At 35.0% G+C, this 24,030-nt stretch overlaps 1 protein-coding gene and 1 non-coding gene across 10 annotated transcripts in view; one reads left to right on the forward strand and one right to left on the reverse strand.

Moving 5' to 3' along the window:
- PPP3CB (protein phosphatase 3 catalytic subunit beta) overlaps positions 1-24,030 on the forward strand; it is a 47,312-nt gene that overhangs the window by 8,020 nt on the left and 15,262 nt on the right. For 8 of the 9 annotated variants that reach the window (XM_057734455.1, XM_057734450.1, XM_057734451.1 and 5 more), the window contains exons 2-10: positions 5,518-5,718; positions 6,413-6,537; positions 9,222-9,333; positions 11,180-11,325; positions 11,590-11,729; positions 11,833-11,910; positions 12,016-12,110; positions 14,889-15,014; positions 23,639-23,716. In XM_057734455.1, the coding sequence (XP_057590438.1) occupies positions 5,518-5,718; positions 6,413-6,537; positions 9,222-9,333; positions 11,180-11,325; positions 11,590-11,729; positions 11,833-11,910; positions 12,016-12,110; positions 14,889-15,014; positions 23,639-23,716 (1,101 nt within the window). The remainder of the gene's footprint in view (positions 1-5,517; positions 5,719-6,412; positions 6,538-9,221; positions 9,334-11,179; positions 11,326-11,589; positions 11,730-11,832; positions 11,911-12,015; positions 12,111-14,888; positions 15,015-23,638; positions 23,717-24,030) is intronic. The other variant, XM_057734452.1, reaches the window with a different exon arrangement.
- Positions 23,222-23,294, reverse strand: TRNAW-CCA (transfer RNA tryptophan (anticodon CCA)). The gene has a single exon. It is a non-coding gene; the product is annotated as a tRNA-Trp (tRNA).

Below are 24,030 nucleotides of genomic sequence, written 5' to 3' on the forward strand. Positions count from 1 at the left end.
ATTTTATTTTTAAAATATCTTCTATCCGTGGTTGGTTGAATCTGCACATGTAAACCTGTGGTTGTGATGGGCTGGCTGTATGTTTATCTGCTCAAAGAGAAGACCCAATGGAGTGTCAGAAGCAGAAGAAACAGAATAGGGGCATGGGTGGGTGGGAAGGGTGACTGAAGTGAAGAGGTTGGGGGAGTGGGATTCAGAGCACAGAATGTTTAGTATTGGATGGGAGGAATACCTCTTCTTTGAGATAGGAAGAAATGTAAAGATGGTTACTGGCATAGATGTGGGTGGAGAGGGGCAGAAAAGTGACATTTGGTCTGAAGGTTTTGATTTTCTCTGAAAAAAATGCAAAGTTGATTACTAGTAAGAGTGAAATTAAGTATAGGGTTCAAGGAAGAGGTGACCATTTGAAATCTCCACTGAGGAGAATGGGAGAGGGCACAGACTAGAATGTTTAATAGGATTGCTGGCAAGTGCCAATGACCAGCTAAGTTGGAGACTGTGAATTTGTAACAGCACTGAGCTGTTTTGATGATTTTATACTTAGCATCCAAGTTTAGAAGCTAACTCATCCAAGAATTGGAATTTTGCAAGTAGCGTAAAAAGTGAGTGGGTGATAGAATAGCTTCAAAATTGTAGGAAGCAAAGGTATCCAGAAGGGGGTTTATTAGTAGAGGCTGTCAAGGTTCTTGATATAATTGGAGAACAGATGAAGAAAAGGGGGTGAATCTGAAAGGATTAGAGATTTTGATCATGGAGTATGAGATTGGAGTTCAGGATTTCAGAGGTGGAGCAGAAATTATGGCTAAGGCTGGGGGAGTTGAGGTGGAGTGGAGCTCAAACCTCTTAGTTCTTGAGTTTACGTAGGTCATCCACATGGACATTGATGATGGTGGTGCTTAGAGTGGAGAAGGCTTTCGAACCACAAAACTGAGTTCATGTGAAAGATGACCAGAAGTTTAGTAGATGGCCAGGACAGGAATAAACTAGCCAGAAGGCATGAACCTCAAAGGAGAAAGCGTTTTCTTCTTCACGGGAGTGATGATGTTGTAAGTGGTAATGGAGAGCTGAAAGAAGACTGTAGCCTTTTCTGCTGGAAGTAGTGGAGTGTGGAAAAATGAGCATTGTCAGCTTTGTAAAAGATGTTTCAGAAGTATTGTCCTTCAGGAGATCTAAGATTTAATTAAGCTAGAGAGATGGAGACAGCATTCTGTGAAGAGCTAAAATGTGTGTGTGTGTGTGTGTGTGTGTGTGTGTGTGTAATGGGGATTCTGGAGGCCTCAATGAAGAGGATTGGGAGGGGAGAGAACAGCCTGAGGATGGCACGGTGTGAATAAAAGAAATACAGAGAAAAAAATCAGGAGAAACTTTATTTTGGACAGTTGCCAGTGATGGCAATAGTGGGAAGCACAGACATCTGAATGATACTTTGGAGTACAGTTTTCAGGTGGCACAGGATACACCCCAGTTGGTGTTGGAGGCCTCATGGGGCTAATAGTTTGCAGTCTTTGCTTAGAGTTGAGCAACAGAATTAGTTAAGTCCCAGGATTCCTTACCCAGTAGTAGAAAAAGTGAGATCTCTGCTCTTCCCCCATCCTTGATCAGTCTGTGTCCCTGGTTTATTTTTCCAGCTTCCTACATTAAATTTTTTGAGGCCTTGTTTTTTAGCCACCATAAATTAAATCTGAATTAAAATACCTTGTAAAGGTTATTACTTACTATACAGATATGACCTTCACGCCTAAAATTTGTGTTAAAGGAAATTTTTCAACAGAACAGATTGGTTAAAATGAATATTACCAAATCAAATTTTCAGTGTTGGAAAGTTGGTGATTTGAGATGATTTAGGTAATTTAAGCTCTTTAGGTTGTTCCAGCTAATCCTCCATTTTAGCCATTTTAGTTATTGACCATTCACATTGTATTTACATACATTTATGTACTGGTTTTTCCCGATCTCAAACATAGAAGAGTTGGAAGAATAGTCTGAAAAAAAGGAGAAAAAAAATATATAGGACAAAAACCCTAGAAAAACAGGAATAGTTGGCTGAAGACGAATTACAAATGTAAAAAACCATTTAAAATCTGAAATTAGATGGAAATGCTTTAAAGTACCTTAGAAGTTGCAAAATGGTAGTAGTTGAGAATGTTAATTTTTGATGAAAAATAATTTAATGCTCTTTTGACCAACAGGGTCAGTAATTAATTTCCTATTAGGCCAAATTCTATTTGGTCAGTTTTCTTTTGCCTAGTTGGATTACCTGCTATGGCTCCTTTCTCCAACTGCCAAAGAGCACAGTGCCTTTTTGCCTCTTATCTTCTCATTTACTGATATATTAAAAACATTTTTTTGAAACTCTCTATTCTCCACTTTCAGTGTGTTGTTAGAACAATAGTGATCTTTAGTTTTCATCTACTTTTATCTGTGGTGGCATTTCTTTACCTCTTAACTGATACCCATTCCTTACAAAATATCCCAACTTAGACTACCTAGGTGGCGCAGTGGTGAAGGATCCGCCTGCCAATGCAGGGGACACGGGTTCGAGCCCTGCCCTGGGAAGATTCCACATGCCACGGAGCAACTAAGCCCGTGCGCCACAACTATTGAGCCTGTGCTCTAGAGCCTGTGAGCCACAACTACTAAGCCCATGTGCTGTAACTGTTGAAGCCCACATGCCTAGGGCCCATGCTCCACAACAAGAGAAGCCACTACAGTGAGGAGCCTGCGCACCACAATGAAGAGTAGCCCCTGCTCGCAGCAACTAGAGAAAGCCCATGTGCAGCAACGAAGACCCAATGCAGCCAATAAATAAATTAAATAAATTTAAAAAAAACCAAAAAACAAACATCTTAAAAAAAAAAATCCCAACTTGTGTTGAAATTTAAAAGTATGCCTTGAGTTGAAAAAGAAGTGGAAAATGTAGGTCTGGAGGCAGTTTATACATTTTTCCCTGGACGAATATACATTCTGACTCTTGGTTAAAGAGGATCAATACCTCAGTGTGACTTGCAGTGGGGTATTCACAATGTGCATGAAGACATGTAGTACCACGGGTGACTGGCTGAGTGGGGGAGGAGGGGGATGGTCTCCCAGATGGGTTTTCAGGAAGTTCTGTATTTTGAACAGAATTCAGCTGTTAGTGGAATTATGTTGTTGATTGTTAGTTAGGAAGTACGCATAATCTAGAATGCAACATCTTTTTCTTAGGTATTTAAAAAAATATTTATTTATTCATTTATTGGCTGCGATGGGTCTGTGTTGTTGCGTGCGGGCTTTCTCTAGTTACAACGAGTGGGGGCTACTCTTCAGTTGTGGTGCACTGGCTTCTCTTGTGGAGCACAGGCTTTAGGTGCATGGGCTTCAGTAGTTGTGGCATGTGGGCCCAGTAGTTGTGGCTCCCAGGCTCTAGAGCATAGGCTTAGTAGTTGTGGCACATGGGCTTAGTTGCTCAGTGGCATGTGGAATCTTCCCAGACCAGGGATCCAACCTGTATCCCCTGCATTGGCAGACAGATTCTTAACCACTGCAGCCACCAGGGAAGTCCTAGAATGCAACATCTTAAACAGTATCTCTTTTCCTGAGTAGAGGAAAAATCCTTTTGACCTGATGAGAAAAATATGATTCCATCTTGATCTCAGAAATTTGTATTTAAGAGATAGTTAAACTTTTCATTTTTATAATGTCCCAAAAGTAACTCTTGATTTATTTAGTAATTATTAAATTTTGTAGTTTTTAAATAGTTGGTTTACTGATGGGGCAAATTTGGTTATAGCATATAGTATAATGGTTTGTTTAATCTTTGGTTGGAGAAAAACATACATTAACAAAGGTTTTTATTTTATTAGAATCTGACATACTGTATTTGCGGGAACAAAATGTATTTTAATGCCTTGTTCTAGATGCAGGTAATGGGAATAAACGTATTCTAAAGGAGAAGGGGGGGAAGCGAGTTCAAGTTTTGCTTTACTAAGTATAAAAAAGATGAAAGCAAGAGGGATTGACGATTTCAAAGTTTTTTTAGAAATGGTTGATATCCCTTTGCCTTAGTTCTTATCTCACTTCTAAGAACTCAGTTCTTCCTAAATTTTTTTCCTCCTATGAGAATATGGTTATTTATTATTCTTTCTTAGGTAATTGATGTAATTCTAACCCAGCCCCCTGTTTTTAGTTACTTTAAGTTGAACTGTGAAGAAGCAGTTGGTCTATACTTTTCCAGTCTTCTGCATAATAATTGATAATCACAGTGATGGCCCTGAAACATCAAGAAAATACTATGTACTGTATGCCTGAACATAAAGTGAGTTTTTTCTTTAAAAATTTTATTTCAGAAAAGAGAGATCTGCCTTACATTTGAGTCTATATGTAGACGAAATTCTTACTATAAATTTCTCTCTTGCTTTCTTTATTTTGAAAAACAAAAGTACTGTTTGGTAAAGGGCCTAAAACTACTTCAGTCCAAACTGATTTTGAATGCGTAAAGAGGTCGTTTTGTTGGATTCAGTAAAAAAGGAGTAAAAAATTTTAACAGATATATTGTAACTTTTCCTCAGTATATGACCTCACAATTGTGGTAGATACCATTGAAAATGGACCTTCATGTTTTCCACTCCATTTAGCAGATATCAGTTTAAAACAATACAGTTGGTAATTACTTGTGAAAATCATAAATATATGCTACAGGGGTAAAAAGACCAACGAGTTCACTAGTTAGACAGATGGAAATTGTGGCTTAGGATAAATTTGCAGTGATAGCATTGAACATGTGTTTAAAAAGTGCTGTATCTCAAACAACTTAAAAGAAAGTGAGGATGATTTGCTTTTGAAGAGTGTGTTAGATGACTCAGAAAGTGAATCCAATGATAAGGAATACACTGATGTCAAAAATGTGTGTGCAGATTTTGAATGAAGGTGTTTCGCGAAACATGAAGGTAAGAGAAAAAGCAGTATTTCAAAATTACCATGATTTGTTAGTGTTATTTTAAATCTATATGTGCATCTAAATTAAATTCTATAAGTAAGCATTTGGCTGTTTTAATCTATATCCCTAGAAGTTTCTATTCAAGTTGGGCAGCAGGCATTGTTTTATATATTTTTATTAGGAAGCTGGTAGATCAGCTTATATTTGGGATTTCTTTCTATTCATGCTTATATGGTATTAAGTTATATTTGTTGTACTTCATTTAAGATGAAGAATGTATGTTTTGAGAGTTCTGCCAAAAAATGTTTTGGCTTAAAGAAAAAAGCTGTAGTTATCCTGAAAGACTTTTTAATTTTGTGAGGCAGTTCATTTCTCTAATAATTCTTGTGTTATTATATATAGATTATTAAAAAATAAGTATAATTTACTCACTTTTTAAAAAAAGCTTTTTAAAAAATTAATGCCTCTATCCAGTATATGAAGAAATAAAACAAAAACTTCAGCTCCTCAGTTTTTACTCTTATTTACCTAGATCCATTGATTAATTTTTACATTAATATGTTAATAGTGGTTTATTTTTTATTAATTAAAAAAAATTGCAGCTGTCCCTTTCCCCCCAACGCATCGCTTGACATCTGAAGAAGTATTTGATATGGATGGGATACCCAGGGTTGATGTTCTGAAGAACCACTTAGTAAAAGAAGGTCGGGTAGATGAAGAAATTGCACTAAGAATTATCAATGAGGGTGCTGCCATTCTTCGGAGAGAGAAAACCATGATAGAAGTAGAGGCTCCAATTACAGGTACACTTATTTATGTTTGGGATATTATTTTTTTGCTACACTATTATTTACTTACCTAAATATAAAGCTGTTTCTTCTTCATTCATATTGTATACTAAATTAATATTACATGGACATTATATTGAATTTCCAGATTATTTTCTGTAACTTTTTTAAGTTTTTGCCTGTTTTCAGTGAATAAACATGATCCTAAATAATCTGAGTGTAGAAGTTAGTCTAATATGCTTTTGTGAAGGTTTCATCAGTTGTGTTGGCCATCACTGAATTTGATTCAACAAATACTTATTTACTTTGCTTTCGGTCATTAGGGGCAATGCCATATCAGATACCAAAAATGATCATTTAAAAGTCAACAGAAAGTTTGGAGTTACAATGGAGATTTTACTGCCACCATTATAATTTTGTCATTCTAAGACATGCATGCTTGGCTTCCTAAAGAGGAGCTTTGTAAATTTAGATGAAAATTTTGTCACTGAATACAAGTTTCATTACTTTTGTTATATCTTGTTCTAGATTTTGAGCACATGAACCCTTGGGTACACATCATCCCTATCATGAGTTTCTATAGGTTACTTCCTTCTCAGACCTTTCTTGATAGAATTTTATACTCTCTTATGTAAAATAAATTAGAATTTAAGTAAAACTTGTTATTTCAGAGTTTTTTTTTTCATGTCTAATAATCTTCTTGTTTCAGTGTGTGGTGACATCCATGGCCAATTTTTTGATCTGATGAAACTTTTTGAAGTAGGAGGATCACCTGCTAATACACGATACCTTTTTCTTGGTGATTATGTGGACAGAGGTTATTTTAGTATAGAGGTAATAATCATATACTGTCATTTGATTTGCTTTTAAGTGTTATCATAGATGATTTCCATTAATTCTTAAGTTCCTTAAATTACCTGTATTGGGTTCTCTTTAACACCTCTGCATATTCTGAAGTTTTTAGTCAAGCTATTATTTGTTCCTCTTCTGTCTTTCAAACTATTCTTTTAATTTCCTTTGTGTTACTCTTAATGTAATTATAATTGCCATTTTTCCCAGTGGAAATTATAAGCAAACTGAGGGGTCTTTATTGCCCTGTTATCTAGTGGCCCTAAGGAGCTAATGCTATTTATCCCTCTTGCCCCTAAAGGCATTCGCTCATGCAAAAAAAGATTAATTGTATTTTTATGATCGAATATATTATAATGCTTTTATTGCTTAAACTCTAGTGCTTCTGTCCCTCCTTCTGTAGCTATTAAGACTCAAGTATGTCATATAGAGTCTTCATGCATTCTGAAAGTATTCATTTGTTTTAAAAAACTTAAGAGGCATTAAAGTGACCTGTTTATTATCACTTAACAGCAGATGGTTCTTTTTGCTCGTTTTACTTTTCTAATTATATAAATTAAAATAAGATATAAATATAGAACAGTTTGTATTTTCTAATATATGCATCTCTTTCCTTTTTTGAAATGAAAATGGAACCTTATTATAAGATTCTGTAACTTCCTTTTTTCATAAATCCCTATGCTGTGATGTCATTCCAGGTCAATAATTATAAATTTACAACATCATTTTTAATAGCTGCATTGTAGTCCATCAACCAAACAAGTCACAGTCAATTTAATCAACTTCTTACTGTTAGGCATTTAAGGTTTCCCAGTTTTTTGCGATTACAAGTGATGCTTCAGTGAACCGTATTATTTATACATCTTTATATACTTGCCCAATTATTTCTGTGGGACAAATTCTTAGAGGTAAAATTGTTGGGTAGAAGCTCTACAAATAGATGTGTTAGCATTAATGTGTTTCAAGCATATTCTAAGCACTTAACATATATTGATTAATCTTTACAACAGAGTTATGAGGTAAGTACTGTTATTTTATCCATTTTATAGAGGAGCCTGAGGCTTGGAGAGAGGTTAAATAACTTGCCCAAGGTCATAGTGTTAGTAAGCAGTAGAGTTAGGCAGTTTGACTCCAAGTCTGTGCTCTTAACCACCTCCCCCACTGGATTTTGAAGCCTTACCTGGTGAATTTCCATGTCAATTTACTGTTGTTTAAATCTCCTCCAATGTTTTCAACCTCCTTTTTGAGGTATGCTAGGGCCCTTAGTGGGGAAGGGAGCTCAGAGCTCTGTCCACCCAAATTCCCTTGGGGATTTTATTATGCTGAGTTGTTCTTTCTGTTCTTAGTTTCATCATCAGTCCCCTCAATTTTTCCTTGAGCCTTCAAGAAAACTAGAAAATTCCCCTTCTTAATAAAAAGATTGGGAGCTTTGACAAAAACAATAAAATGAAAAATTTTAGGAAGCTTAGTTGGTAACTGAGCATGTTGGTATGTATGTCTGTATTAGAGTGTTTTGTAGTTGACTCTTTTAATATATTTTATTGTTATAAAAGGAAAATAATAAAGAATCAGAATAAGGAAAAAGGACAAGTGTTTAATAAGTATCTCCCCGGTTTAATGATTTTTTTCTTATGAATATAATGAAGATGTGAATAGTTACACATTTCAGTATACCTTAACTTGTTAAAAATAAAGTTTGTGAGAATTCCCTGGTGGTTAGGACTCTGTGCTTTCACTGCCAAGGGCCCGGGCTCATCCCTAGTTAGGGAAATAAGATCCTGCAAGTCGCGTAGCGCAGCCAAAAAAATAAATATATAAAGTTTGTTTTTTCTTTTTGTATATGATTATGTAAACCAGGTTTATTTACTTATGAAATACTTTCCTTTTTTTTTTAACCAAATAAGTAAAATGTGAGTCTATTTCTTATGTTGGGTATATTTAGAGAAAAATAGCTACTGTACTGTTTTAATATTCTTTTTTTTTAAAAATTGCATTATCTTTGAATCATTTCAGATAATAAGCACCTACATTATATAAGGCAACATTCATAACCAACAAAGTAAACATAAAGCATGCCTATTCTCTTCATTAGATAGCATGGCATAATGCTTAAGATCAGAGGATCAGAGTCCTATCTCCATTACTTAGAGGTTTTGTGATTTTGGACAAGTTATTTAAGCTCCTTGCTCCAATGTCCTCATTTGTAAAATAGATATAATATTATATGCTTTGTAGGGTTGTTTGAGGAATAGAAGGGGAGTTAATTATATAGTGCTTGGCACATTATGAGTGCTCAATAAATGTTAGCCACTATCATTTTTGACGTTATTGTTTTATTTATTGTTATACCTAAGGGGGAGACCAATCTGCTGATCGTTTTTATAACAAATAAATTATTTTACTCATTCATTCAACAGATATTTATTACTCTTCTGCTATTTGCTAGGTGCTTTTCTGAGAGTGGAGAATCAGATGTGACTAAGATGACAAAGTCTCTAATTTCATGGAGCTTGTATTTTAGTAAGGGACAAAGAAAAAGATAATAAAAAGATAATGAAGAGTGATAGAGATTGTAAGGGTAATAGCGTTAGAGGAAAAGAAGCAAAGATCAAACAGCTTAGTTAAACAAAAATATAAGATTAATTCACTGGAAACATTTTCTTTTGTAGTGTGTCTTATATTTATGGGTCCTGAAGATTCTATACCCAAGCACATTATTTCTTCTGAGAGGCAACCATGAATGCAGACACCTTACTGAATATTTTACCTTTAAGCAGGAATGTGAGTACTGCCATGAGAAATATTTTCACTTCCTCAGTATTCTTTTGGAGTGATATGGGTAATAAGAGTTTGAAGATTTTACCGTGCAACATGTAAGAACAGATTTTGTGTCCAAACATGTAAAGCTTTGAGGAAGATTGTCTGGAGTTCTCTAGTGTTTAATTTTATTCACATGTTTTCATTTCAGTATTTCCTGTTAAGTTTGATTTTTACATATGTACTTAGGAACAGTTCTGAGCTCTGTAGTTTTAATGTTAGAATTATTTTTCCTAACAGGGTGAATATAAATCAAAAGAAAAGAAATGTTGCATTGGAGATTTCTCTCCACCAATATTGAGGCATTCCCATGAAAATTTGTAGCAAATTAATCATCCTGTCATCATTGCAGATTGTTTTATTTATTTATTTTTTAATTATGCAGGTTGTTTTAAACACACTATTAATGAATTGAAGGTCTTAACCTACAATGTTTACCCCGTTTCTCTCTTAAATTATTATGGCTGTGGTAATCTAATAGCTATAAGCAACCATATGGTATAGAGCAGTGTTTGACCTTTTTTCACACCTCATAGCTATGTACTTGTTAATATTCATGGCTGTATTAAGTCTTAGAATTAAGATTTAAAATTAGAAATAACTTCAGAATTATTGAGACTCAAAACATGATTCAATAAAGATCAATATAATGATGGGTAATGGCAGAGGTAGCAAACTCATATAACTTCAAGGATCAGGTGGGTAAGCTAAAGAATATAAGATGAGACCTGGAAAGTGCATGCTTGACCTAAAAGCAACCAAATTAAAATTTTTATTAAACCGCAGAGTTGGAAAACAGGTCTGTCAGCAGACTACCAGTTTATAACCTCTGGTTACTGGATATAGATTTTTTCATATTTGAATATTACAATATTAAGAAGTGAAATAGGAACTACGTTCTTTTTTCCCTCTTAGATAAGGAACAAACCATCCACCAAATCCCACCAAAAACATAAAATACCCAGGAATTTAGAAATATAAAGGAGCAAAGGAATGTGTATGATACCTACTTAAAAGTAAATGACAGTTTAATTTGGTGGGGTCTTTCTTGTGTTATATTGGCTTCGTGCTTCACTGCCTATTTTAAGTGTTCATTGTAGGCTCAAGGAAACCCTCTGCTTCTCCAACATATGAATAAGATCTTGTCTTTTCTTGTTTTAATTGGATGGACCTTGAGTTTTGTCGTGATGATGTAGCAGTCTTGCCTGTGACAACAAAGTAGTCACTGACTCTTAGAATAAAATAAAGTATTAACACTATTTTACCTTTAAGTATAGTTCTAATTTTGCCTTTCTTGGCCTATAAAGGTGAAAAGTTGAGCTATTTTTAGAGATTTGACTTATTTATTTTTAGTAATATTTTATGACTATCTGCTGCATACCCAAAGTAAATTTATGGAGAGCAAGTATTTTGTCTTCATAAGGCCAGTAACATTGCTTATTCTTATTGATTCTTATGGGGCGAGATGGTGGCCTTTTTTAAAAAAAGATTTATGCAGTAAAATTTACTCTTTGTGGTATTTAGTTCTGAGTTTTGACAAATGCATAGCGCTGCCTACCACAGTAGTCATAATACAGAAAGTTTTATCATCCCATAAATTCCTCCTTGCTGCCTTTTTATACTCACCCCTTTACCCAGTCTGAACTCCTGGCTGCCACTTGGCTATTTCCCATATCTTTAATTTTCTTGCCTTGGTTTTAATAGTCATTTATGTGTGTGTGTGTTTATACACATATAAATATATACATATATGTTTTCAAAATGATCAAGTTATACAGTTTTCAATTATTGAATTGTTTTCTTTTTCTAGGTAAAATTAAATATTCAGAAAGAGTCTATGAAGCTTGTATGGAAGCTTTTGATAGCCTGCCTCTTGCTGCACTTTTAAACCAACAGTTTCTTTGTGTTCATGGTGGACTTTCACCAGAAATACACACACTGGATGATATTAGGAGAGTGAGTATATATTTTAGTTCCAAGAGTTGATTCCTATTTGTAGTATTTTGCTGGGTAGAGACTAGAAGCTTCAAACTCCCTTCACTGCCAAGATTAGGTAATGGTAAAAATTAACATACTAATATTTTAAGGAAATATCTTCTGACCATTCAGAACAATGTAGTATGGATAGTATTCAAAGTTGGTACCACTTTCCTATGTCCATTCCATTCTCACTTTTTGACAAGTTATTTCTGTTCTTTGTTTCTTTTCTTTCTTTCACAGTTAGATAGATTCAAAGAGCCACCTGCATTTGGACCAATGTGTGACTTGCTATGGTCTGATCCTTCTGAAGATTTTGGAAATGAAAAATCGCAGGAACATTTTAGTCACAATACAGTTCGAGGATGTTCTTATTTTTATAAGTAAGGAGAAATATCCAAGTTTAATCATATTTTAGTTGTTAAAATAGCATGTGCTTCATATAGAAAATCATTATTTTACTTAATTTACTCTTTTTCCCCACAGCTATCCAGCAGTGTGTGAATTTTTGCAAAACAATAATTTGTTATCGATTATTAGAGCTCATGAAGCTCAAGATGCAGGGTAAGAATTCTGTTTCCCTGACCCAAATTAACACCTTATATACAAATCAAACTTAGTAACCATGATTGATGCTTTACGATGCATATTAAGCTATTTGTTTTGCAGCTATAGAATGTACAGAAAAAGTCAAACTACAGGGTTCCCTTCATTAATAACAATTTTTTCGGCACCTAATTACTTAGATGTCTACAATAATAAAGGTAAGATGTTGTTGATAAAAAAAATTGTTAAACAACTTAGTATTTTAATTGACTTATTTTTTTGAAAATATAATAGGGGGCATTGTTTGAAACTGTAACTATCCAAATCTCATTATAAAAAAGTATAAGATATAAGGGAGGGGAGAGGACAAGAAATAAAAATCCAAAATGTGAAACTTAAGTCATATATAACCATTCCACAAGTTGTCATTCACAAAAGCTGCCTTATGAAAGAATGTTCAGAGGTAACTACGTCAAGCAAAAATAAACATGATTTTCTCAAACTCCCCTTTCTTAAATCTTTCCCCTTAAAATCAAGAGAATGTTTTCTTATTTGCATAAAGCTGCTGTTGCTGCTTTGACCATTTCATATATTTGCACTGTATAGTTGTTTAGTTTATCATGTTTCTTGTTTTATGTTCACCAATCTAGGTTTTCTTTCCCTTTTTTATTCCCTGCTTTTATCTCCACTGCCCCATGATGATTTATAGTTGAGCCTTTGATTAATTTAATCTGACTTCCTTTCAGGGATACATTCTTCCCTTTCTTTTTACTGTTTGTTCTTCCTTTTTTCTTACATCTTTTTAATTTACCTTCTGTTCTAGTGGTTTCTGTTCCCCGTCCTTCCCTCCAAATATGATCTGTCTATAATAATTGGGTTTCCTTTAACTTTGAAAAGTTTATTAAGAGATAATATCAAAGGATCTTAATCTAGTTAAGTGTGTGCCGAGGACACTGAAGATGAGTTTGAGTATGTTTATGCAGTTCACATTTTCAGAAGAGGAAATTAAGAAGCCAGCTCCTATTCTGTCTTGACATGTCTGGAATTCAGTTGACTATGCCATAGTTTCCAGGCTCAGACTGGAATGGTTGTGCCAGGAGGAAAGAACAGAAGGTTAAGGACTTTTAAAAGTACATTTAGAGAGATAATGAGGTCATTGCTAAATATGGGTTGTGGTGTGAGTTCAAAAGAGGAGTGGAATAAGAGTTTTTGGAAGAGTATAGGTGATAGTTAAAAGATTAAAACATTTGCCTGAGATCAGACAGTAGCACGCTGTATAATAACTTGGATACAGAGTATGCTACAAGAACTCCATACTGTATTAATTACCAAAACAGTCATACCATCGACATTAACTGAGTTGGTAATCTTTAGAAGCTAGTATCATTGCAGCCTCCAAGGCTTATGCCAGTGCTAAAGTATTCTTTTAAATTATATTTTGGTTTATAAATTTTGACACTTTTATAAAGATGCCTAATGAAGCATGGCTTCATTTTTGAAGAGGAAGGTATCTAAGTTTGGACTCCATTCTCAGAATTGATTTGTTACATTTAACTTTCTGCCTGTAACCTCCCCTTGTCAGTATTAAAGGAGCTAGTGTTCAGTTGGTTATGGCCTTACTGGATGTTCTTTGTCAGTTTAACTCAGGAGGTTAAGGGATTACTTTTCTTAGTACTCAGAACAGAAACTCAAACCATTGAATCTGTCTTGTCAAAATCAAATGTCTCTTGGTAGTTCTGATTCTGTACATAGTGGTAATGATTTGAGTGCTTACATGGCATGGGATATGTTTGTAATGTTTCATTCCATCCATAAGGCAATTTTCTAGATTCTTTATCTCTCTCTTTTTTAAAGCTGAAAGCTTGATATCAGCCCTTAATTTCTGAGCCTAAATTTAAAATAGGTTTATTTCATGGGAATTTCATAAGGGAAACAAACATATTACTTTTGACTCTATATTAGCTAGAATCCCAAATCTTGGAATTTAACATTTACATTTCAGTGCTTTACATTAAAATGAAAAAAAAAAAGTAACCACATAATTATTATAGTATCTCCAAAGCATTTTATACTTTTAAGTACTTTCATGTGAAATACATTCTCTGACCTTAAACTTCTGAGGTAGGCAGGGTGAACATATTAGTCTTATTTTATAAGTGAGAAACAGATTAGTTAAGTAATTTACTGTTACACAGCTAGTATATGTTGTAGCTTAGATTAGAATCTAGCCCATCTAATCCAGTGTTCCATAGAATAATATAAACAGTGACTGAAATCTATGTCAGGGTAATTTAAGGTATTGTTTATATCAACTAATGAAACATTAGAAAGATACCTGAAATTGAGATGATTTTGTTACCTTTGGGTTATTTGGTTATAATATTATCTCTTTTGGTATTTTAATGGAATTTTTTTCTAAATGAAGTAAAAATATTTCCTTGTATTAATTTCACTTGATTTCTTATGATACATGAAATAAGTACATTCCTACATTCATAAATAAAGTGCTCCAAATTGGTTTTTTTTCTTTTCTGTTGTTGTTTTTTTTTCTTCTAGCTTTATGTCCATTTAGCTGTCCTTTTCAGGTTGCCTGCAACTAAAAAGACTCTTAAATTCCTCCAACTTGTATGAACTTTTAAACCTAGAAAATTGCTCATTGCCATTCTGTGTTCCCTCCAGAAATTGAGTTTTCACAATTTTGGATTTAGTAAAAGTGCATGTTTATCATTGGATTATAAAGTAAAACAAGCATTCTAGAAAGACTGGGAATTTCATTAATAATAAGTGAAGATCTTACTATGCTCTACATAAAAGTGTGTTAAAAGCAAAAAGTGTGTTAATACTAAAAATTAGTTTCTACCTCCCTCTACTAGCCCTCATTCCACTCAACCCTTGATTCCCCACCCCCGTAAAAAAATATTTTTCTGCTTTTATGTGTTTTAGACTTTTGGAGCTAAAGACAAATTGTTACATTGACATTCAAACTTATCTTGCAGCTGCTGTATTAAAGTATGAAAATAATGTGATGAATATTCGACAGTTTAACTGTTCTCCACATCCTTACTGGTTGCCCAATTTTATGGATGTCTTCACATGGTCTTTACCTTTTGTTGGAGAAAAAGGTATGGTTTTTTTTTAAATAAACAATTGTTTTATTACTGTTACATTTACTTCAGTTTACTGTTGCAGGCACACACTACTTGCTAAAGGAAGCTGAAGTCTAGTTTCACTGTGGGCACAGCTCTACTTATGTCAGTGGGTGTGGATAAGAAAGCCTCAAAGATATTTTAGTTAGCTGTTTACAGCCCCCCTGTGAGGGTGTCTAGGGGACTGGGAGAAGACTTATAAATAGCCTGATGTTGCCTTCAGCTGTTGGGTTTTCTTTCTTTTTTTCTTTAGCTTAAATCTTTTACGAAGGAATGGAGGGATAGCTTTGCTTTGGAATGGACACTTTTACATAATTCTCATGGGAGAATTTAATAGCCCTCATTTGGGGCTATATTAGTCATTTTGTGGCAGTTCTGTACTCTCAAAAATGATAAAGAGAAATTCACATTCTGACCTTTCTTTTCCTATATAAAAAAGTTTATACAATTTTAGTGGTAATGCTTTTCTGATAATTTAGAGTGCTATTACTATGTACTTAATAGGCTTTTTTAAAAAAACATAAATGCTATTTAAGAGATTTTGTTTTTGTATTTCATTCTAGTTCTATAGAGTTCTTAAGATTTCCTTACTTTATCACATTCTTCTTTTTCCATTTTAGTGTTAATTTTCTCACGAGGCAATACCTCAGTTTCCATACATGGAATATAAGAGTATTAGAGTGCAGACATGATTATAAAACATTTTGTTCTATATCCCTCTCTATTTTTTCTCATCTCTTCTATGTTACAAAATGTTCCTTTCTGTCTGAGATATGTTACTTCTGCCAAGGCAATTTTTGGTTCTAAAATTCAGAGTTAATACTTAAACTGTGTATGTTAAACAGGTTCTTTGCAGATTGCATTTGGTCTTTGGTCAGTTACTCTGTAGGTCAACATTAATATAGAGATAGAATTACCCACTTTAGCATTTGAGAAGGGGGCCAGTAAAGGGCTTAGGTGCAAGGGATGCATTACACTTATAACCTTCTATCTTTGGTATATGAGAAATAGTTCAATCATAGCATCATCAGACTAAAGGGAATCTAATAATTCATCTTGCTCATTCTCCTGCCTCCAGGCTAGACTACAACGCAACTATTTTAATGTAGTATGAGTGGGACGGGAGCATGGGGAGAGCAGGGAAGATAAAATAGGAGGAAAATGGATATTTCTAATTTGATTTCTGATGCCTCCACAAAAAAGGAAATATTTCATTATATCTAATCTAAATGTTTATGCTATGAGTATTCAAACAAGGAGAGAGAAGATAATAGATTTCTCAATTGATGCACCTATCAAAAACCAGGACATCATAGAATTTTAGATCTCGTAGTGAACTTAACAATCATGTAGTCTAACTCCTTTTATAAATTTATTTATTTATTGGCTGCATTGGGTCTTTGTTGCTGTGCGCGGCCTTCCTCTAGTTGCGGAGAGGGGGGACTACTCTTTGTTGTGGTGCACAGGCTTCTTATTGTAGTGGCTTCTCTTGTTGTGGAGCATGGGTTCTAGGCGCGCAGGCTTCAGTAGATGTGGCACGTGGGCTCAGTAGTTGTGGCTCGCAGGCTCTAGAGCACAGCCTCTATAGTTGCGGCACACGGGCTTAGTAGCTTTCGTAGCTCCATGGCATGTGGGATCTTCCTGGACCAGGGCTCAAACCTGTGTCCCCTGCATTGGCAGGCGGATTCTTAACTACTGCGCCACCAGGGAAGCCCCCAATTCCTTTTAAGAAATGAGAAAATTTATTCTAGTTTCTGTGGATCTTTCATAAATGAAGAACAATGGGTTTCTTTCAGTGATCCTATTTGAAGTCTGCTACTAAGTGATATTTTGTTCTTTTTTGCCACTCTAAATCATCTTAGCTATCGTGAGGAGGTATTCAAACCCTTTGACCATTTTTGTTGTTTTTGTGTAGATCTCTAAATTATTCATTTCTTTCTAAAAATGGGAATCTCAGATTTGAACATTATACACAAATAGAATCCTAACCAATGCTGAGCACAGTAAGAAAATTTTCTCAAACTCTGCATATTTTTCTGCTTTAATACATGTTAGCTGTTTAAACAGCTAACTACTTCTTCATTCTAATGAAAATTTTCTTTTGGTATGAAAAGCAGCAATTGGCACTTCATTTGATTCCACATCAAAAAAGCCAGTTTGATCTAGCCCTGGAAAGCAACTAACCTAAACCAGGGGCTTCCTTAGAGACTGGTTTAGTTCCAAAGTTAGATAAAAGTAGTGTTTTTTAGCCTTCTAGGGGCTTTTTATTTCGTTTTTTAAAAATCTTATGTTGGGGACTTCCCTGGTGACGCAGTGGTTAAGAATCTGCCTGCCAGTGCAGGGGACATGTGTTCGACCCCTGGTCCGGGAAGATCCCACATGCTGTGGAGCAGCTAAGCCTGTGCTACTGAGCCCGGGCGCCTAGAGCCCATGCTCTGCAACAAGAGAAGCCACCACAATGAGTAGCCCTCTTGCACTGCAATGAAGAGTGGCCCCCACTCACAACTAGAGAAAAAAGCCCATGTGCAGCAATGAAGACCCAATGCAGCCAATAAATAAATAAATAAATAAATATATTAATTAAAAAAAGACTTATGTTGTAAAATTTCCAGCATGTACAAAGATAGAGCAAATAATATGAATTCCTATGTACCAATTACTCAGTTTCGACAATTATCAAATCATGGCCAATACTATGTCATTTATATCCCCATCCACTACTCCCCATCCCACACCTCAATTATTTTGAATCAAATCTCAGCTGTTATTTTTTTGTATATATAAATATTTTGGAATGAATCTCAAAGATATGGTCTCTTTAAAAAAAAATTAAAGTACACAAATACATTTATTAATTTCTTAATACAAAACCGTTTTGAGAATCTGGTGAAAGTGATAGACTTCTGCCCCAGAAAATTTCATGTACAAAATATATATACAATCTGTACATATGTAGCATTTTGAGGATGCTTATAGATCTGTAGTGGATTGGTAACCCCGCCTCAGGTTTATTGGCTCCAATTTAAGGACCTCTTGTTTCGGAGAGTCCAGTATGGTGTGATCTTCCATAAAAGGTCATACATGTAAGATTTGCTCATTTATTAGATTTTTTTTGGAAAGTTTGTTTTATTTAAGGCATTAAGGATACAAAAATACAAGTAAGATATGGGTCTTTGCAGGTTAATAAGGGAATTAAGATACATAAATAATGATAAAAAGTAATGTGGTAAGAGCTCCAAGACAAGCATGGTTTTATAGGAATTAGCAGGAGAGAGGAGATTATATCTGTCAGAGGGATTAAAGTAGCATTTGAACTGGGGCTTAAAGAATGGTGGAATTGTGCTGGTAGATGTGAGCATGAGATTTCTAGATGAGAGAACTTCCCAAGCCTGAGTCTGAAAGGAAGAAAGCATAAGGTCACTGACAAATGTTGCAGGGTTCAATTTGATTACCAAGTAAGATGTATGAAACAGCAGTAGAAAAAGAATGAAAAGTCAAGTCAGGGTTAGATCAGGAGGATCTTGATAACTTAAACAGAGAATCTGGAACTTTGATAAATGGTGGGGAACAACTGCAACAAAATATAGTCATGATAGTCATTTAGACAAATTACTCTGGTGAAATGAACTGGAAGGAAGACTAGAGATTGGGAGACCTGTTGTGAAGTTTCATCAGGAGTCAAATGGAAACATAGTGAAGCCCTGTTAGCATTAGGAATGGAGAGCATGGGAGAACTGCAAGAATTGTAAAAGTAGAATCAGTGAGACTTAACAAGATTGCATGTTTAAGAGGAGGGAATGGTTGAAGAATGGTTGAAGATGGCTTGGATGTGTTGAGTCTGGTAATGATAGTGTCATTAACACACTCTGATGAAACTCCTATTATTCTAGCAACCCCTGACTTCAGTTATAGCTGCTTTTCATCTTCATTGGGATTATTAGGCCTTTGACCATGTTGTTTTCTTTTTAGTCAGATCCCCCCTTGCCTCTCTTTCTTCTTCTTCTTCTTTTTTTTTTAAATTTATTTTATTGGCTGCACTGGGTCTTCATTGCTGTGTGTGGGCTTTCTCTAGTTGTGGCAAGCAGAGGCTACTCTTTGTTGGAATGTGTGGGCTTCTCAGAGCGGTGGCTTCTCGTTGTGGAGCACAGGCCCTAGAGTGTACAGGTGTCATTAGATGCGGCATGCGGGCTCAGTAGTTGTGGCTCTTCGGCTCTAGAGGGCAGGCTCAGTAGTTGTGGTACACTGGCTTAGTTGCTCCGTGGCATGTGGGATCTTCCCAGCCCAGGGATCAAACCCATGTCTCCTACAGTGGCAGGCGGATCCTCAACCACTGCGCCACTAGGGAAGTCCCTCTCTTTCTTCTTAACACACTCTCAAACTCCTTTCTCTTTTTTTTTCTACTTTGTTTTATAAATCTTAGCCCCAGTAAAGTCTAACCATACATTTTCTCCATTCTTACAGTCAGGATATAGAGCACTGGTGGAGATATTTATACAGCCTTATGATTTGGTACCACCCTTTGATTTCTAGCATTAGCTATGCTCTCAGTAGTACCCAACCATCCTTTATTTGCTAGTCTGCTTCCTCACTCATTTCCCTTAGGATATATTATAAAATTTTATCTTCTTTACTTAAACATTTTCTTTTTGTAGCTACTTCCCTTACTCTCAGAGAGAACACATATCATTAACAGGAGCTTTCTCTACTTACTGTTCCCCTGCTTTATAAACAGCACTCTTTGTTTTGTTTTTTTGTTTTGTGTGTGTGGCAGGGGGGTGGTTTTGGCCATTCAGCATGGCTTGCGGGGATCTTAGTTCCCCAGCCAGGGATTGAACTGGGACCCTTGGCAGTGAAAGTGTGGAGTCCTAACCACAGGACCACCAGGGAATTCCCAATAAACTGCACTCATCTTGAATTCTTATCCTGTTGAAGACGTGACCCTTCCATCTAGGGCTAGCCTTTCCAGTTTGTCTTTATATTCCATTACCCTTCTGCTTTTTCAGGAAACTTACTTTATTATTTAGGTCTTCTATATCTTCAGACTCTCTTACTAAGCTCTTTTGTAAATTGTTCACATCTATCTGATCTTTAAATAAAAAATAAATAACATTTCCCCTATTTGATATCTTTCATTGGCTACTACTATGCTGTGATTTCTCTTGCCTTTCCGTCACAGCTAAGCTTCTAGATGGAAAGCACTACACACTTAAAAGCTACTATTTAGTGTCTGTAAATGACTCTGGTAACTTTCAAGATAAACCTTAACCTGTCATATGAGATCTTTGGACCTTCCTACTTTCTCTTCAACTTCATTTTTTGTCTTTTTCATGTTCTCTGTGTTCAGCCGTGAAATAGCACAGCCAACTTCCTGAATGTACCATATGCTCTTTAAGTTTCATGCCTTCATACTTTTTCTTTATTTTTTCATAACAGCTTTATTGAGGTATAATTCAAATACCATACAATTAACCTATTTACACTGTGTAATTCAGTGGTTTTTAGTGTATTCAGAGCTGTGCATCTATCACCACAATCAGTTTTGAAACATTTTCACCATCCTCCCAAAGAAACCTTGTGTCCATTAGCAGTTCCCCCCACATCTTCTTTCCAGCCCTAGGCAACCACTAATCTACTTACTGTTTCCATAGATTTGCCTATTCTGGATATTTCTTATAAACGGAATCATGCAATATGTAGTATAAACGGAATCATGCAATATGTAGTCTTTTGTGACTGGCTTCTTTCCATAATGTTTTCAAGGTTTATCCATGTTGTAGCATGAATCAATACTTTATTCCTTCTTATGACCAAATAATATTCTATTGTATAGATATATATTTTATTTATCCATTCATCAGCTGATGGACATTTGGTTGTTTCTACTTTTTGACTACTATGAATAATGCTGTGATGGACATTCCTGTACAATATGTTTTAATTTTTCTTCGGTATGTTAACTGGGAGTAGCATTGCTGGTTCATATGATAACTATGTTTAACCTATTGAGGAGCTGTCAAACTGTTTTTCAAAGCAGCTATACCATTTTACAATCCTACCAGCAGTGTATAATGTTTCCAGTTTTTCCATATCCTTGCCAACACTTGTTGTTATGTATCTTTTATTATAGCCATCATATTGGATATGAAATTGTATCTCATTTCCCTAATGAATAATGATGAGTATATTTTTATGTGCTTATTTGACATTTGCATATCTTATTTGAAGCAATGTTTATTTTTAAATGGATTCATTTTTAAATGGATTATTTGTCTGTTTACTTTTGAGTTGTAAGAGTTCTTTTTATATTCTAGAGGCAAGTCCCTTATCCGATATATGATTTGCAAATATTTTCTCCTGTTCTGTGAGTCGTCTTTTCACTTTCTTGGTGATGTTCTTTGAAGCACAGGAGTTTTTAATTTTGACGAAGTCCCCTTTATTTTTTCTTTTGTTGCTTGTGCTTTTCTGTCATATTTAAGAAACCATTGCCAAGCTCATGAAGATTTACCCCTTATAGTTTTAGCTTTTAAATTTAGGTCTTTGATCCTTTTTGACTTAATGTGTTTGTGTAGTGTGAAGGGGGGGTCCAACTTCATTCTTCTGTATGTGGATATCTAGTTGTCCCAGCACCATTTGTTGAAAAGACTGTTCTTTCCCCCACTGAATTGTTTTGGTACCCTCCGAAAATCAGTTGACCTTAAATGGGAGGTTTTATTTCTGAACTTAATTTTATTCCACTGATCTATATGACTACTTCATGCTTTTCCTAACTTCTGTTTAGAATGCCTTATCTGCCCTCTCCACCTGGCAAATTTCTACTTCATGATTCCTCTACCAGAAGCCTTCTTTTCTTCAGCAGATCTTGTGCATAACTCTGCATACTTAAAACATAGTGCTCATCACTTTTTTGTGATATAATATGTATATATATAACTATGTATCCTCAGTAGTTAGTAAGCTTTTGAAGGGTAGAGACTGGACATTTTATATCTGAATCTCAAAGCTTTAGCACAGTGCCTGGCATGTGGTGTGCTATTAATGTATGTATAGGAGAAATAATAGGGCCAGTATTGAATTTTGTTTTGAATGTGTTCATTTCAAGGTGCCATCAGGACATCCAGGGGCTAATTTTCAACAGGCATTTTTATTTATTAATTGAAATTTGCTTATACCTTTCTTTTCTTTATTTACTCATTTGTCAGATATTTATTGGATGCCTCTCATGTGCCTGGCATGGTACCAGGCTCTGGGGATGCAGTAGTAAACAGAACAGCACCCTGCACTCATGAAGCTTTCATTCTAGTAGGGGAAACAGACGATATACAGGTAGTCTGAGATAGTTGACGATAAAACCAGCAGGGAAATCCAGAGATTGAAGGAGAGGTCGAGACTGGTAGTAAAGACTTTGGAATCATCTTCAGAAGGTGATACTTGAAAATATATAGTAATGGATGGAATCACCAAGAGATTGAACATGTAGAAAGAACAGGACTGCAGAGAGAATCTTGAGAATATCCAAATTTGGGGAAAAAATAATCTGAAAGGTAGAAAAACCAGAAGAGTAGAATCCTGGAAACCAAGGGAAAAGAGAAGGCAAAAAATATATAGAATGGTGAAGGAGAATTAAGCCTAAGAGAGAACCATGGGTTCCGCTGTTAGATAGTCATTAGTAGTCTTAAGAATTAAGTTTCAGGGAAATTGCTGGAGCCAGTTTTTAAAAGATTGAATCCCGAAACTTTTTGAAACAGTGGAACTGTGCCATGGTTTTCTCTTACTCCTTTTTTTCCCCCACGTATTATTGATTTTTTATTCAGTGAAAGAATAACTACATAACTATTACCTAAATGTGACAAATAAGCTCATAAAAGTCAGCAATTCAAAATATAATAATAACAAAAAAAATTTTGCACCTAGACATAAAACTTAATATTTAAAAGCAAAAAAATAGCAAGTAATGAAAGTTAGAAGGTATAGAGGAAAATCTTTCTGGCATAGTCCCAAGGTTAATTAAAATAGGAGTCAAAGTGTTACCTGAACCTGAATTCAAAGTTCTATTATTAGTCCATATTATAACACCAGTCGGTCTTACTCCTTTTTTTTTTTAAATATTTATTTATTTGGCTGCGCCGAGTCTTAGTTGTGGCATGTGGGATGTGGCATCTTTAGTTTCAGCGTGCGGGATCTAGTTCCCTGACCAGGGATCGAACCTGGGCCCCCTGTATTTGGAGTGCAGAGTCTAAACTGCTGGACCACCAGGGAAGTCCCTTTCTTACTCCTTAATGCTGTATACATAAATGAAGAATTTAAATGTATGTATTTAGATGTTATTCACCCCTGTTCTTATCCCTGTGGGGGCTTCATTTTTTTTCTTTTTTTCTGAGAGACCTGAAAATTTATTCTATAAAGAAGCTCTCTCAGGCTTGTTAGCCATTTAATTTCTTTCGTTTTGAAAGCCCTTATAGCTTTTAATTACATCATTTCTGCTATCAAAATGTGTTAGTCTTCTTGGGTTAAAAATAATTTGGTCATTTGTGTAAATAAGTACCCTGTATACATATAGATAGTTGAATATGATAAGCTAATTTGTAACTTTTTTTTAATAGTGACAGAAATGTTGGTAAACGTTCTGAGTATTTGCTCTGATGATGAACTTATGACTGAAGGTGAAGACCAGTTTGATGGTATGACTATTCATTTTACTGTTTTTTATTGTGAAATGGTATCTTTTAACTGCCCAGCTTTAATATACTCTTGTAAAATATAGTCATTGCTCCCAAATGGCTATGCTATTTGATGTAACAAGTCACCTTTTCAGATATTATTTTAAGATTTTAAAATAATTTTAGTAATTATTTTTTCTGTTGGTATGGGGAAGAAAATGAATTTGGGGAAAGGGGAAATTTGGAAGAAAGAACAGAAGGAAAGGAAAATTGAAGTTTTAAAAGAATGTGGTTCTTCATGAATATGGACACTGCTTAGAGAAGGGAGGATAAAA

Source organism: Hippopotamus amphibius, chromosome 5 (assembly GCF_030028045.1).
Source record: "Hippopotamus amphibius kiboko isolate mHipAmp2 chromosome 5, mHipAmp2.hap2, whole genome shotgun sequence".
Lineage (NCBI taxonomy): Eukaryota > Metazoa > Chordata > Mammalia > Artiodactyla > Hippopotamidae > Hippopotamus > Hippopotamus amphibius.